Consider the following 15,911-nt stretch of genomic DNA (forward strand, 5'->3'; position numbering starts at 1 on the left):
TACTCTACTGTGTATTCCAACAGTGAATCACCATCACCGAACACTCAGTGGGGAAGTACTGTACAGTGCTGTGTTGCACATTTACATCTAGTCAGTGTTTGAATTGAAGGTCAGGGCCTCAATAGTTCCTCCTGTGTCTCTCGGCAAAATCATCAAATCGGCCTGGAGAGAGATGCCATAATGTGTGTGCGTGTGCGTGCGTGTGTGCGTGCGTGCGTGTGTGTGTGCGCGTGCGTGTGCTACTTAGAAGCTGAAGCTCTGTGCTATAAAAAGCATCTGTTCCACCCATCACTATTATCTGTCATGCTCCAGAGAGCGTTGCCCCCCCAGACAGTAACGGTGCCCCCCCAGACCATAACGGTGCTCCCCCAACCAGTAACGGTGCCATCATGCCCTTACCCGAGATATGCCTGGAGGTTTCACCCCCACCCCCAGGTGGGTACCCCTGCCCTACCCCACCCCGACTGTCTCCTCCCAGAGTGTATCTTTGTTGCACATTGCACTCACGTCACGTGTTTGTGTGTGTGTGTTTTATCACTGTTCTTGGTTTAATTCACACACACAGCCCCCTGGATGGGTGCCCTTGCACTTTTGTTCCGTACGCAGTTTACGTCACACGATAGATTCACGACGTTGACTAGGTTAGACCAGCAACGCGTTCACTGCTCCGGATGCACTTTGCTTGGTTTGCTGGTGCTACTAACAGGGCTCCTGCATTCAGGAGGAGTGAGTGTGTGAAGGGACATCAGGCATAGCTGGGTTTTATTCGCTCTCTCTCTCTCTCGGTTAAAAAGCAGCTCTCTAGACTAGAATGAATCCTAAATTGGCACACAGAAGACACAGCAATAATCTTGCACCACTGTTTACAGGTTGTGTATTTTTTAAAGGACTATACCAGCCTTTTTTTAAACAATAATTTAGTCACCTTTTAGTTGTTTTGGGGGTATTTATGTGTATTTGTGTGTTGTTCTCACTGCAGATTTCGTAATTCAGGCCCATGGTGTCATAATTCATAAGCAAGTCTATGTACACATACTGTAGTCCTTTTTCCCCCCCTAAGAACATATACTGTATTCCTGGGCCTGGGGGGTGGATTAGTCTATGGCAAAATTATCAAAGTAAGACTGACGAAGGACCTTCACGTCAAAAAGGCTGGTATGTTCCTTTAACTATGTCCTTGGTTTAATTCCCAGCTGGGGACCTTCGCTGCATATAAACCACTTGCTGACAGGCAAAGCCCCTCGTTGTCTCTCTCCATTCTGCTGTTCTGAATTGAACGAATCAGTACGGAAATTATGCTTAAAAAATACATTATAATAATAGAAGAATTAGCTGGTGAATCCCTGACTCCATGATGTCTCTACACCATACACACATGTAGGCTGTGACCAGATAGGACTTCCATTGTTACAAACGCCTGTACAAATCACATTATGTTATGGGATATTATCCCATGACAATATCTCATCACTAGACTTGACTAGAAGGCCCTAATTACGTTTTATCAATTGATATAAAAGTGTTCTTGTCCAAATGTCACTGCAAAAAGACTAATGGCTCATTTACACTTCACCATACGACCGCACTGCTCGCCAGAAATGTGAATTCTACTGAGAACGAGGTGCTGATGCATCACGCTTCTCAGTTCTTATTTGGTTATTCTTCCCGGTGAGCATTCTGTACGGCAAAGCAACGAATGAAACTCGACTATCTGGTCACATGCCAACTCCTGCACGCCTCGTATGAGCAAGCGACGACTTGCGAGGCCCGCCAATGTTTTGTGCTCAAAGCTTGCTGCTCAAGCCTGGCGCTATTCATGTCTGCTGTACAGAAGCTGCAGCAGAGGCTGTAGAGACTGAAGGGACCAAACCAGAACCCACAGAACCCGAGCCCGTACAGGCAGTGGTAGCTACGGAACCAGAGCCTGTACGCAATGGCTCTGACCAACCGCAGCCCGCAGGGGCTGGGGAGGTCAAAGAGCAAGTTGAGACGGGTAACTCTGCCGTAAACTCTGCCGTGCCGGAAGAGGCCCCTTGCTCTTCCCAGCCGAGCGGTGAGTATGGATTCCTCTAATCAATCAGTCTCCAAATCTCTCTCGGTCAAAAAGTGCATGCGTCCGAAAGAGCCTATAAATCTAAAGCCTAAAAAGAACCTAAATCTTCTCGTTCTATCGCGTGGAGAACATGCGGAAATGTGAGACAACACTTCTGAATGCGTACGCAGAATTTATTTTGTGCCTTTGAGCAGTGGTTCTCAAACGACCCCCAAAATAATCATAGTTGAACTGGGGAAGAAGTATTAAAAAGTTTAATTGTCACTTTAGAAATGTGCATATAGACATACTTTATGTTGGTTTGGTTACTGTTGAGTGAGAAAACAATGTTGCACATTAAGTTAATCATCTGGGGACCCCCCAAAATCATTTGGGGACCCCCCTGGTGGTCCCGAACCACAGGTTGAGAATCACTGCCTTTGAGAGTAAGTTCTGGACACGCAGTTACAACACATTGGGGAGTGTTAAGTCACAAATGGATTCAGGTTCAAACAGCAGTGGTGCCCTTTAAGCAGCTACTAGTCTATACCCGGGGGGAAAATGCTAATGAACAGCTTCAATTTCTCAAAGCTCATACTGAATCATTCCCTCATCTCAACGCCATTAACCTTTCAAATACATTCTCCCCTAATTTCGGCACCGTTTACGCTGTCGAGGACAGCAGTCACCTTGTAACTAACATGTCCCCAGGCAGTAAGTATGGGAAGCCTGGTTTCCATTCCATTTTAACTAGTGCCATCCGGTCTAGAGTCCGCCTACTCCGAAAAGTGTATCTGGTAATTCTCACACAAACATATTACATGCACATAGACTGTTTCAGTATCCGCATATTAGACAGGATATGCAAACTGGCAAAGCGAATTATCTCTAGTCCTACAATACTATAGCCTATGTCAGCGCCAACATACATTTATCTGCTTCAAAGCACAACTTGATCTGCATTCATCATCACTTTTAGCTTTACTTTCGGATTCCTGTGATAGAAGAGCCCATCTAGCAATTGGTTGAGAGGTGTCCCTGACAACTAGCCAACAACGAATAAAACGATGGCATGGCTATCCGTACGGGCTATGGGACCATGACTCAGATGTAATAGCCTACTGTACAGACTGTACAGACTTGGCAAACTAATAAACAGCTTATATTTCTGAAAATTGACAAATCTGCTTCGTCAGTCAATGCCTATGCCAATGCTCTATGCCCTTTTCTGATTGAGTGGATGCAGATACACAGATGGTCAGACAGATCTTTCTCCATTGCATATAGCAGGATTCATAGTAGGACTAGTAGGATAAGGTCATGCTACAGTATGCAGTCTTACAGTGGCTGTCAACACTTTTTTATCCTTACATCATGATAAGAGGCACTCAAGTTAGGTAATGGAAAGATGCCTGACTATTTGAATCACACGCTTAATAGACAGCCACGGCCTTAGCTATGGACACGCTCAGTCGCTCACTTACTGCAGGCAGAGTACTGTATAAGGTTTTGTGTACACAACGACGCACACAATACATCATTTCCATTTAAACGTCCAGTCCATTCATTATGCAACAACACGTGGCTCCTACTGACAAACAAGGTGAATTACCATAACACACCGTTCCACGAAACGAGCGAACTAAGATCTGAGCTGGGATCAGAGGGTAGACAGCTACCTACAAGCCGTTAACACAGGATTGAGGGTTTTCTTTGGTGGATGCATTTCTGTGGCTGCGACTTGAATGCTGACCTTTTTTTTGGTTGTTTCACGTTCTCTCACAAACACTGTGTGTACAGTATGAGTGTGCGTATGTGTGTGTGTGTGTGTGTGTGTGTGTGTGTGTGTGTGTGTGTGTGTGTGTGTGTGTGTGTGTGTGTGTGTGTGTGTGTGTGTGTGTGTGTGTGTGTGTATGTGTATGTGTGTGTGCGCGTGCGTGTGTGAATGATCTTTGAGTAGCCTGAGAAGCTTGCGGTGCTGAGCACAATGCCTTGATCTCACACACAAGAGTGACCTCACACTTTCATTATAATTTAGTCTCACAGGACACAAGTCAGCCTTGTTAGATTAGTCTGGAGTCTTGCCGCTAGTTGCTGCATGTGACGCTCGGGCCCAGGCCTCGTCTCGTCTCGCATGTCACGGCCGACGGCTCGTAACGGTCTTGTGTCTTTCTTGTTGGCCTGCCAGTGATGGGACTTGGTCGTTGCTTGATAGGTGGGTCTATGTGTCAATCAACCCCTTTATTTCAGATAAAGATGATGATGCCTCAGCCACTAGCCCCTCCCCAACACCCCCGGCAGGTTGGTAATCTTGATGCTCCGTCCTTATTACATCCTTATTACCCTCCTCATGTCCTCCTTATTATCTCCTCCTTTCCTCAATCTCACCTCATGACGGACGGCTGCCCGGTCAGGACTTACAGTGTGTCAAAACGTTAAGGAAATACCTCACAAACAACACACTTGCACGTGTACACGCAAGCACGCACGCACGTACACACACACCATCTTTTTTCTGTCCTAACAACGGGGCGAGTGTATATTAGTGGTTCTGATGTTGCAGCAGTTCAAAGTGCAAAGATAAGTGAGTCAACAGAGAAGCAGAATCTATTGTCATGTATGACATGTCTATGACATACATACAGCTATAGAGTTAACATGTGCCATCATTGCAAAATGATCAACACCACAGCACAATTCCTACAAGCACACGCACTAAACTCCTCAGTTAAAATGGGGGTTTAAGTGATATTTACTTTACTTTGTTAAGTTAAGTGTTAATTGGCTCTTTGTTCTGATAGTAATCATAGTGTTTGTACAGTAACAGTGGTCTCCCGATCTTAAATAAACAGAAAATTCAATTTCAGATCAGGATACTGTTTTTATCCAAACAAGAGAGAGAGTCCACATATACTCTAATTTTCTGTAGTATACAAAAAATGTGCAGGTTCTCTGATTGGATAAAACTGGTATCCCGGCCTGATTTTTATTTTTTTTAATAAAGAGCTGAAGAGAAACCCCTGTTACTGAACAAACACTGCAAAGTATGACAGAATGTCAGAATATAGAGCTTTAAAGTTTTAACACCCTCATTTATTTTATTTCTATTTCTTTTTTAATCTAAATATATCACTTACACCACCTTTAACTGAGTGTGTGCACCAATGCATAAATGGACACTGAGGATTTGACTGTGCAGTAACCTTTATTTGATTGAAATAAGATGAAATAAAGGTATGGATGTGACAGTTACATCTGACAACATGTATATATTAATTGAACAAGATAAATACATGGATGCTTATCATGTATATGCATACAGTATATTTTCCATATAGTGCAATGTTATACATGCATTGTTCTATAATGTGTTATTGCTTGGAATAATATAAATTATTTTAGGCCAAATCTAAGTGGAATATCCCTGACCCGTAGTAGGGTATATTTCTAGACTCTCAAAAATACATTAAAATGCCGGATTTGACTGTGTAGCTTTTAAATACGACTTACCGTAAATATTGTATTCATATAGCGGTAGTGTACAGTACAGTATCAATATGTTTGGTGTCACAAAGATGAAAAACAGAGAATGACTTGTGAGGAGAACAGGCTTGTTTTCTTGGACTAGTTTAGTCCAAGAAACTCCAAGAGTTTAGTTCTGATTTCAAGGATTGGGAGAAATCAATTCAGATCAAACTGTAGTCATTCATGAAAATAATCCATCTTAAACTTGAATTGTGTTCCTCATGAATATACTGTAATTATGTTCTTGTTTTGTAGTCTCAATTGTATTAGAAAATACCAATGAATTTATTTGTTGTAATTTTGTCAAAGCCTTGAACAGTATGTTTTGCTTTATTAATGACAATTTAGCTATTAGGGATATTTCCAGTATTATACAAACCATCGTCTGCATTCATTAAAATTGATTAATATCAATATACTGTGTTCTTTCTGCAGAGGATGCCAGTTCACTCAAGAAACTCTCTATTGAGCTGCCTAGTAAGATCTCTCTGTTAACCTAACCACCATTATAGAACCCCTGACCACACTGGTAGTCATCTCTAAATCAGAATGTAGGAAACATGCTCGGAGACATGTTTATTTCTAGATGTTTTGGGTGTGTTTGGACATTATTTATAACAGTACAAAACTGGAGATTTAAAAGATTGTCATTGCTAATACACAGTAGATTATTAACATACTATTAAAATATTTGTGTTTTGTTAAAAGGATTATATAAAACCTTCAGCACTTTTTTTCTGGTTCTGGACAGTACGCACTACGCAGTCTTCCCACATAAACGTATATTTATTTTAATACTGTACATTTGGAATTCTAATCATAAAGCAATTGCAGATCATAAATCCATGATCAAAAGCCGCATAAGCACGTCAAGCAGCAATTAACATTAGCGTTTATTTACTAATCTAACATCAGTGGAACATCTGACAGTAAAGCTTTGTGTAAATCTGAGAACCAGGCTTTTTGATTCAGAATTCCTCATAAACAGCTCTTAATGATAACCCGATATTGCTTGCTATAACCCTGCTTGCCCTGTGTGTGTGTGTGTCTGTTTGCCTCAGTGGACTTTACAGTACTATTTCTTATAATATGCTGTAAATTTCTCTCTGTCCTTTGTTTAGATGATAGCGTCCCTGTGCCAGCCATGGGGAGAAAAGACTCAGGTAATAATAGGTCACAATGGCAGTCAAAAAAAGGGGGAAAAAGTGCATTAAGTACAACTCTGATGTACTTTTACAATTGACTTATCAGATTTAGATATGAAAACCATACATTAACTGTTGATGCTGTATTATTATAGGTTGAGCTACCCAGCAGCACATCTTCGTTGTCGTCGTTTGGAAACCTTGTATGCCCAAAACCGTTTGTTTTGTATCCATCATTGTAAAAATCATTTAAAATAGTGAAAATAGACGATCTACAAGCACACAACGCCTCGCCTGTACGACAGTCTTGTATGGTGAAGCAGGGCTTTACTTTACGAAAAGACAGACACATTTGAAACTTGGACTCTTAGTTGGAGATACGAGGTTTCTGCCCAACCGCGACGACATAACATATAGTTTCGCGTAGGCAGACGATCAGTGATCTCCTGGCTACACGACACAACACATAACACAGAATTTGCATATGCATATAACGTAATAAAAATCCGCCCCACCGACCTTTATGAGCTGCAACATTAAAAGGTGATGAACACATTAATGCATTACTAATTGCAGTCCAATAATTGTGAAATGGACCATTCTGCATAATGAGTACTTTTTAATTTAAAGCTATACTGTGTAAGATTCTCAACTAGTGGTCAGTAGCCATATAGCAAACCGCGGTCGCGTTCGCGTCTTTCGCCCGTTTTTCGTACCTTCACACCCCCGCGTCTGCCTCCACAACGCCGAGAGCTATCTTTAGAGGGGTCCCTGGTTCCTGTGCGTTCAGGCATTCCGGAGAAACGGACTACTTCACCCTGCCTGGTAGGCGAGATTAGCTTTTGAGTAAAGAGACACACGGGCGACTACAAATATGGCGACCCCACTTCAAGATGCGCTGCATTGGCCGGTAGTGTACCATGTGTGCATGATCGGCGATGTGATTGGGCAACGTATACACAACGTATACAGATGATGCAGATTACGTCATCATGGCGCGAAAACCGGTCCACGGCCAGGATCATAGAAAACATATAAAGAGAAGGCTTCAGAAGCTGAAAATAACGGAGTGGGTGTTCTAAAACTTTAGCGATTTAACAGTTAGGACAATTTTAAGATTTGTTTTATAAAAAAAGTTACATAGTAAAACTTTAACTTTTTGCTACTATTGACTTGTATCAGAGCATTTTCTACATTGTGGTATTGCTACTTCTACGTTTACTTAGTAAACTAATACTTAGTTCAACGTGTAGTGGTCGGCTCTATGTACCTACCAGAATCCGGTCAATGGAATTGTGTGTGGGGGTTTTTTTTTTCTTCGTTTTTAAAATCACAAATAGGCCTACATTTGTTTCCTACTGTACATACAGTGTATAGTCTAGATACTGTAGCTGGCCTGGAAGAGTTGAAGCTTATAGTACCTGCTGCTACATGAAAAAGATTGGTCTCCTCAAACATCATAGCGAATGTGCTGCATATCTGCTACACCGCTTGTAGGAAGCTATGAGGCTTTTGGAGTCATTTTCATTGGCAGAAAAAAAAGAAGAAACACACACACACAGTCACGCACACATGGAAATACTGCCCAATACAAACTTGTCGAGTAGGATATCCTCTCAAATATCGCAGTGGTTTCATAGTGCCTCGAGATTATACTTTTCAGAAAACTGTTTTTGATCACCAGGAACCTAAAGAAGACCAAACCCATCTCCAAAAATGAAGAATTTATCTGAACCATTATTTCACCCTGTCTACTGTATAAGATATTGATGAAAATGATATTTCTTACATTTTGTATTACGGTATTACATAATTGTTCATTGTTCCATATTTTGTGTTCCATGCTTTCCGTCTTGCAAGGAGCTTAAATAGCAGCTGTCAGGTGTTTGATGTACTAAGTAAGTGTTGTTGAAAAAATGAGTGGACGTCACTTGGGACTGAGTGATATGACTTCAAATCAATATGACCGTAATTTCAAACGTTCACCTCGATTACGATAAATGAACAATCATTCTATATTATGTTCTTTTACACTGCTTTCACAGTTCTCTGGCAAGATCTGTACTGTGAATATTACAGGCTTGGTATTCTTGAACGCCATGTGTTGAACTATGTATGTCTCTCCGCTGGTGATGTTAACACTTTCAAAAGAAAAGGTAGCTGTACAGCCTCTGACCATTCTTGATCAACAGCAAAGGAGACTCTGTGATGGTGTGTGTGTGTGTGTGTGTGTGTGTGTGTGTGTGTGTGTGTGTGTGTGTGTGTGTGTGTGTGTGTGTGTGTGTGTGTGTGTGTGTGTGTGTGTGCCCGCGTCTCTCCTGCTTGATCCAGTGTGGTCTCTGGGAGAAGGTCAGAACCCAGAAGACCTGGACAAGCCCGTGGACACTCCGCCACTGTCCACTCTGCTCATAGAGAAACCTGAGCCCAGCCACTCTGTGGATGTGGGTGAGTGAGGAGAAACGTCCATGAGGTCAGCGTGTTATCGCCTTTTCAGTATTCAAATTCAAAAATAGCACAAATATCAGATCTTGTAGATAGTAGCTAGTATGATCAAGTAGGGCATTCATTTAATACAAAAAGAAAAACATAAAAAGTGAATTATGGAGATAAGAGGTTTCTTCCCGACAGCGACAATATGGGAGGTAGACAGTGTCACATTTAGGGTTTCATAGGCCCTAGTGAAAATAGCAGCTCAAACATACGTTGGTCTACCATTTTTATTCAACCGTTCAATTGTGTTATTATCAAACATATGACACGCCACGGTCTACATTTCCCAAAATGAAATGCATAGTATTTAATTCAGTCTGACTAGAAGCTTGGATACATCTACTTATCGCCACCGGCCATAAAGAAATCCATGACCAAACGGGGGAATATCAAAAGCAGAGGTATAATGTGCCCCACAACCCTGGACACATTGAGTGTCCCTCTGGTACAGTAGGCCCAAAAAGATCATTGCCACTCTTAAAACAAGCTCAGAGTCAATTTATCTCAATGACGTGGCAGAAAAGTGCATCTAGATAGTGATCAGTCAAATCATGTGGTACAGTAGGTCATTTTATGGAGGAGCCGTGTTTCACATGTTCCTTCTGTTTGTTAGCCACTTAAAGAGAATCAAGGGTGCTAGCAGTGTTAATGTTGTTGACCAAGACTAAAAGACTAAACCTTTTTTTTTTTTTTTTACTTTTTGATATAGTCAACTAAGACTAGACTAAGGTCAGGCCCGTCGTATGCAGCCGTTTCTGCCGTTATCATCCCATTTCTTGGGCGATTATCATTTCTTATCAGCACATTATAATGGGCCAGGAGGGCCATGCTCTGTCGACTCGAATATTTATCTCCCCTCAGTGGGAGGTGAAGCCGGACCATAGTGATAGCAGCCACCTTACCCAACTCACTGAGCTACCTAGCAGCTGACCAAACCCCCTTTTTTGTGTTTTTATCTTTGACAACGTGGGTCTTATGCCTAAACCAAACCTAACCCTAACCAATCTCAGAGTGTACAAATGGAACCATTTGTACACTCTGAGTTAAATTAACATTGATTTTACAATATAAATTGGGGTCTCAGAGATAGAAATACCATTAAAATGAGCTCCGTAGCCTGATACATGTCAAACTGGGGGTCCTTGAAATTATAATGGTTCAGAATCACTGCTAGAGAGCCGTAAAAATCTTCTCTTATGGGGGTCCCTGGCATATGTTTTCAAATGTGGTCCGCGGACTAAATAGGTGTCAATTTGGGGATCCTTGACATGTAATGAAAACGTTTGAGAACCACTGTTTCATTGTGTCCATCTGTTGCAGGTTGCGACATCAACTTCATCGCCAAGGTGGAGGCCAAGGATCTGCTGCGCAAGCCCACCATCAAGTGGTTCAAAGGGAAGTGGATGGACTTGGCGAGCAAGACAGGAAAACACTTACAGCTCAAAGAGACCTTCGACCGCTTCACCAAGGTGCTGTACTTCCACGCAGTGATGGAAGAAGTGCTCACGTGTTTTACCTAAGTAAAAGTATCTATACTGCAGTGTTTGGGTGCCCTCACACCAAAGTACCTATGAGAGTGGAATCCGCGTTCCGCCAATGCATTTCAATGAGAGCAAAGCGGTTTCATGCCAGCAGAGGATTTCTGCAAAAAACGCTCCCTTATCATTGAAATGCATTGGCGGAACGCGGATTCCACTCTCATAGGTATTTTGGTGTGAGGGCACCCTTACAAGTCAAAGTCCGGAATTCAAAATTTACTCAAGTGAAAGCACAAAAGTATTGGTATCAAAATGACACATTGTGAGCTGGTAGATCTGCTATTTTCAATTGGCCAAAATGTACAGTATTGTAGGGCTTAAGTGGTTAATGTAGATTTAGCATGGCACCATGCTAATCTATCGTTCCAATTTTAGCACCACTTTACCCCGCCCACTAGAAGAGACACTGGGAAGACAAAATGTGAAATTCATGGGGTAGTCCCTTTAATGTAAAACTAGGCTCCCCCCCCCCCCCCCCCCCTGGTGGGCCCTGGCTCCATATTGGCCCACATCCATAATCCATTCCATGTCACTGTTACAGATTCACACGTTCGAGATGCACATCATCAAAGCTAAAGAAAACTACGCGGGGAACTACCGCTGCGAGGTCACCTACAAGGATAAGTTTGACACCTGTTCTTTTGACTTGGAGGTGAAAGGTTCGTCAGGTTTGTGCATGCCCTTATGCATGACACACAGCCGATCATCGCGACACAGGCCGCTGTAAAAGCTGACTGTATGCTCTGTGTCGCTTGTCTTTCAGAACCCGAACCGGGCTCCCAGACTATCGATATTCGATCCGCATTCAAGAGAAGGTAATAAGAGGAGCAACAACAACAACAACAACAACAACAACACATGTTTTGATGCAGTCAGCTATAAGCCTTCAAGAGAAACTCACAATCAGCATTACATTTGAATTTGAAATAGCTGCATATATTATAAGGCCTATTATGTAGTCGTTTGATGGATAGCAAAAATAGCAGATCTACAACCTCACAACGCATCTCGTTGCTACGTGTAATGACCTTTAGATCTGCTATTTTTGTTATTTAAAATAATTACGAAAAAAAAAAACATTCAAACATTTTGTAATTTTAGAAAAGTACAATTAAATATAATTTTCGCCTATAATGGCATGCCCAAAATAGGGACGCCAAGGTTATTGTGGTGGACAAGCTCCCCCCTATAGGGTAAGTTTTCTACATGGATAGCTATCAAAGCTATTTACCACGCTTCCACCATAGAGTCGTATCATTCACGAATAGCAATGTACCACGCTTCCACCATAGAATCGTATCATTCAGACAAGGATCTCTGACAGATTGTTAATACTACTAAATACTTGCTCATCCGACATCAAGAACGGAGCAAGGAGTCATCACTCTTATAGGAGCCCTCATGTCCCATGAGGCAAACTATGACACATTCTTCGTGACGATATTAGTGTGGAAAGATGGTTGTTCAAATGTCATTCACCTTTCTCAAAGGTAATTACAAAATCAACCAGCCAACTCAACGTGTTTATCTGATCAAAGGCCAACGCTTGCATTTCAAATCTCCCTCCCAACAATGTGTCTGAAAAGCAATGCAAAGCAACCCCGCAGTACCAGACCATTATTATCACAATGAGCGCCGCTCGGCAATGTTGCTTCCAACATGGCAGGAGCATTGTGGGAATGTTTTTCTGGGAAAGAAGGCTCTCGGTCCTGCTATACACAAACTGGTTTGCTCCGAGCCGCTTGGCTCGGAGACGAAGGGTGTTGTGTAAGTGCCGATCGTGCATAGGTTCCATAAGCCAGTGGTTCCCAAACTGAGGGTCGGAGGGACTCCCCAAATTATTTCGGGGGGTTTCCTGATGATTAGCTTAATGTGCAACATGGTTTTCTCACTCAACAGTAAATAAACCAACATACAGTATAAATAAGTGTGTACAGGGTACCTGCACATTTCTAAAGTTACAATTTAATGAGAGAGAAGATAGCAGGGCGCTACTGGTATCCCTCAAACCACCGGTGCTCATGAAAGGGAATACAATGAGCAAAAAGAGGAAAGAATGTGCCACAGAGGCACAAAAATCCAGGTCCAGGCACTCAGGTGGATTTAACAATAAAAGGCCTTTATTCAATGGGCTAGAACATTATTAAAATACACCAACGCGTTTCGGCAAACGCCTTCTGAAGTCTCCAGAAGGCGTTTGTACATTCTTTCCTCTTTTTGCTTACAATTTAATGACTTAAAAAAAAAACAAAAAAAAAAACTACAGGCTCACAGGGCGTTGTGAGCTTGTAGTTTGGCTATTTTTACAATATTTATCTATGGAACTGAGTCAAACTATATTTAATACCTACAATTAACAACAGATATTTGCTTGTCAGTTCAAATATGATTATTTTGGGGGGTCGCGGCCAGAAAAGTTTGGGAACCCTTGACATAAGCCAACGCTGATGCACCGATTGAACTCCAGAGCCCGCTGCTTTGCATTGCTGTTTTAGCATTGTTTTTTAGTTGCCTGTATTTGTGTCTGTTCTGAACAAGTCTCTATTAATATGTTCTTGTTAACATACAGCGGTGAAGGACAAGATGATGGAGGGGAACTTGACTTTAGTGGGCTCCTTAAACATAGGTGAGGAACGACAACACTGTGCTTTTTTATATTGGTTATTCTTATTTTTTTCTTTTAAAGCCCTCATCTGGGAAATCTTTTATCAAATATAATATGTTTCTCTAGACTCTAGAGTCTACTTTTTCTCCTCCAAGTTTTTTTCTTCTTCTGGTATAGTCTATATTGTGTGTATTACGGCATGTAAAACACCTCATTACTGTTCAAATGTGACTCTATAGCAGTAAACTATTATTACAACATAAAACAAATACCTACTAAGGTAATAACTTTATAAGCACGCAATGACATATATATTAGACATGGTGAAACTACAGTGCAACATTTTATTTTAAACCTCAGTTGAGTAGTATTTTTGAGGTGGGGGGATTGTTTCTTCTTCTTTTTTTTTCTTTTTTTTTGCCAAGACTCTATAATGTGTCAGCACCAACAGATTGGGACAGTGCCACTGTTCACTGAAGATAAACGACACATTTATTTTGGGCTTGTCTCTTCTTCTTCCCCTATATGTTCAGAAATCAAAGGTTAGTAGAGAGAGTACCATAGGTAATTAAACCATTAGACTGAGCCGCCGGTAAGTAACCGATAGAGTCCCCAGCATGAAACGTAGCTCTAGGAACTGGACAAGCAAGAGTGTTGGCCTACTGTAGTCTGGTAACACTTCATTTGGAGACAGCATTCCTAAATGCTCTGCCAGCACTCTGTAATGATGGAAATGGGCTTTGAATCATACACATAGTTTGCTTAGAGATGGGAGGCTATTCTTCAAAAAGCAAGCTGAACCCCCACTCTCAACGCCAAAAAGGGTGATTTACGCTTAGCTGCCTGCCAGTGTAGCACAACGAAAATATAGCCTATACTATACAAGCTTACAATGCGCTGCCTGCGATGTATTGTGAGCTTGTAGAATGGCTATTTTCGGGGCGTGGCATTGACACGCAACCAAGTATAAATCAGTTGGAATTCATACTTCGTCACAACCCTTTAGCTCGACAAAAATAACATACTTTCAAACAAACAGCTTACTGTTTTAATGAAGATAATGTCATTTTTGTCAAACAACGCTTGACTAAAAAGCTGTGTAACAAAGTATAATTGAAACCTTATGAGACAAAGAGCAGCATTTTGGATCATTGATGAAGTGCTGGGAGATATGATGCTGTAAAATAGTGTTATCACTACATTCATATTTTTATCTCAATGTAGAAATATAAGGTAAATACCACAATGTTTATTTCAGCCTTCTTGATAACTGCCTGAAAATAAACAAGAATGGAAAAATACAAAGAATGGAATAATATTTCGTGCTTTTCACCTGAAACCTTTCGGACATTTTGGGAAAATGTCGATGAGAGAAAGGACTGACTGAATGTTCTTTATTCAGCCAAACTAATGGATCTACTCACGTCCAACATACTTAACGTTGGTTCTCACAGACTAACCTTCCTTTGGACACCTTCATTGGTCTAACCTTGTCAGAGCATCTGTGAAGTGGTGACTGAAAACAAACACACTCAAACAAAGGGATGGGCTAGCTGAGAAGGACAAAATACAAGGAGAAATAAATGATACAACGATTCTTGTGGGAAGGTTTCCCTTGTTGTCCCTGCATGCTGCCACTTCAATGGCTTCACAAAAGCTATCATTTTGAGTTCATCCAGTCATAATATGTTGAGTCCCTAAACACGTAAAAACACAACAGTCCCATAATGATCCATGTCTGACATTGAGTTCTGTTCATAACTAGAGCACTGATAAAATAATGTATCATTTTCTTTAATCTCTCCACTTAAATAAACTGCAAATCTTAACAAAGATAGATAGACAGACAGATATAGACAGATAGATAGATAGATAGATAGATAGATAGATAGATAGATAGATAGATAGATACTGTATGTCGTTTTATACTACAAACACTTTGAGATTAAACCCTTTATGTGAAGAGCCATGTCAATGTCAGTATAACAAACGTTACAGTGACTTTCTCAACTGTTTGTTTGGCTATAATGTATTGGATATTGCAGCAGTTTATATCTGTGGTTATACCACAGAGGGTTCTGAGCTCACGTTGTCATTGGCTCAGGCAGGCATTCTAATGAGTAGACATCACAGTGGCGTCAGCTCTGCAAAAGCTAAGGTATGGCAACATGACTGGTGTCTTGCATGTGCGCCTTCGTGCGCGTGCAAGACACCAGTCATGTTGCCATACCTTAGCAAGAGGCATGATGAATTTATTTTAAGAAGTACATTTGGCAGGAACGGCAGATGCCATACCCAATTGAGGCCTCTGAGACATCACAAGCTGAATGCATGCAATCCTTTCTTTATCTGTTACCCTAGTAAAAGAGTAGTTTGATTCAGCTTTGCTAATCATAAATATTGATGATCAAATGCTGGTAATCATAAAAAGATACAAGGGAATCCTGTGAAATTGGCACTGGTGTGCTGAGATAGAGTACTCCTACTGTAGCTGCCTAGGCTACAGCCCAGTGCCAAGGATTAGTTCTTAATGAACTGGTTCAAAGCGTTGGGTCCGGCGACCACCAGGGGTCCAA

General features: G+C 41.4%; 1 protein-coding gene across 1 annotated transcript in view; it reads left to right on the forward strand.

Moving 5' to 3' along the window:
• The window catches only part of mybpc1 (myosin binding protein C1), a gene marked incomplete at both ends in the record, with an annotated part of 64,827 nt that overhangs the window by 14,224 nt on the left and 34,692 nt on the right, over positions 1-15,911 (forward strand). Inside the window, 10 exons of the mRNA XM_080754278.1 lie at positions 313-435; positions 1,832-2,053; positions 4,283-4,333; positions 5,993-6,034; positions 6,679-6,720; positions 9,034-9,147; positions 10,513-10,661; positions 11,272-11,389; positions 11,494-11,545; positions 13,300-13,356. Coding sequence (XP_080610404.1) covers positions 313-435; positions 1,832-2,053; positions 4,283-4,333; positions 5,993-6,034; positions 6,679-6,720; positions 9,034-9,147; positions 10,513-10,661; positions 11,272-11,389; positions 11,494-11,545; positions 13,300-13,356 — 970 coding nt within the window. The remainder of the gene's footprint in view (positions 1-312; positions 436-1,831; positions 2,054-4,282; positions 4,334-5,992; positions 6,035-6,678; positions 6,721-9,033; positions 9,148-10,512; positions 10,662-11,271; positions 11,390-11,493; positions 11,546-13,299; positions 13,357-15,911) is intronic.

The sequence above is a fragment of the Nannobrachium achirus genome (genome assembly GCF_963921795.1).
Source record: "Nannobrachium achirus genome assembly, chromosome: 23".
NCBI classification, from domain to species: domain Eukaryota; kingdom Metazoa; phylum Chordata; class Actinopteri; order Myctophiformes; family Myctophidae; genus Nannobrachium; species Nannobrachium achirus.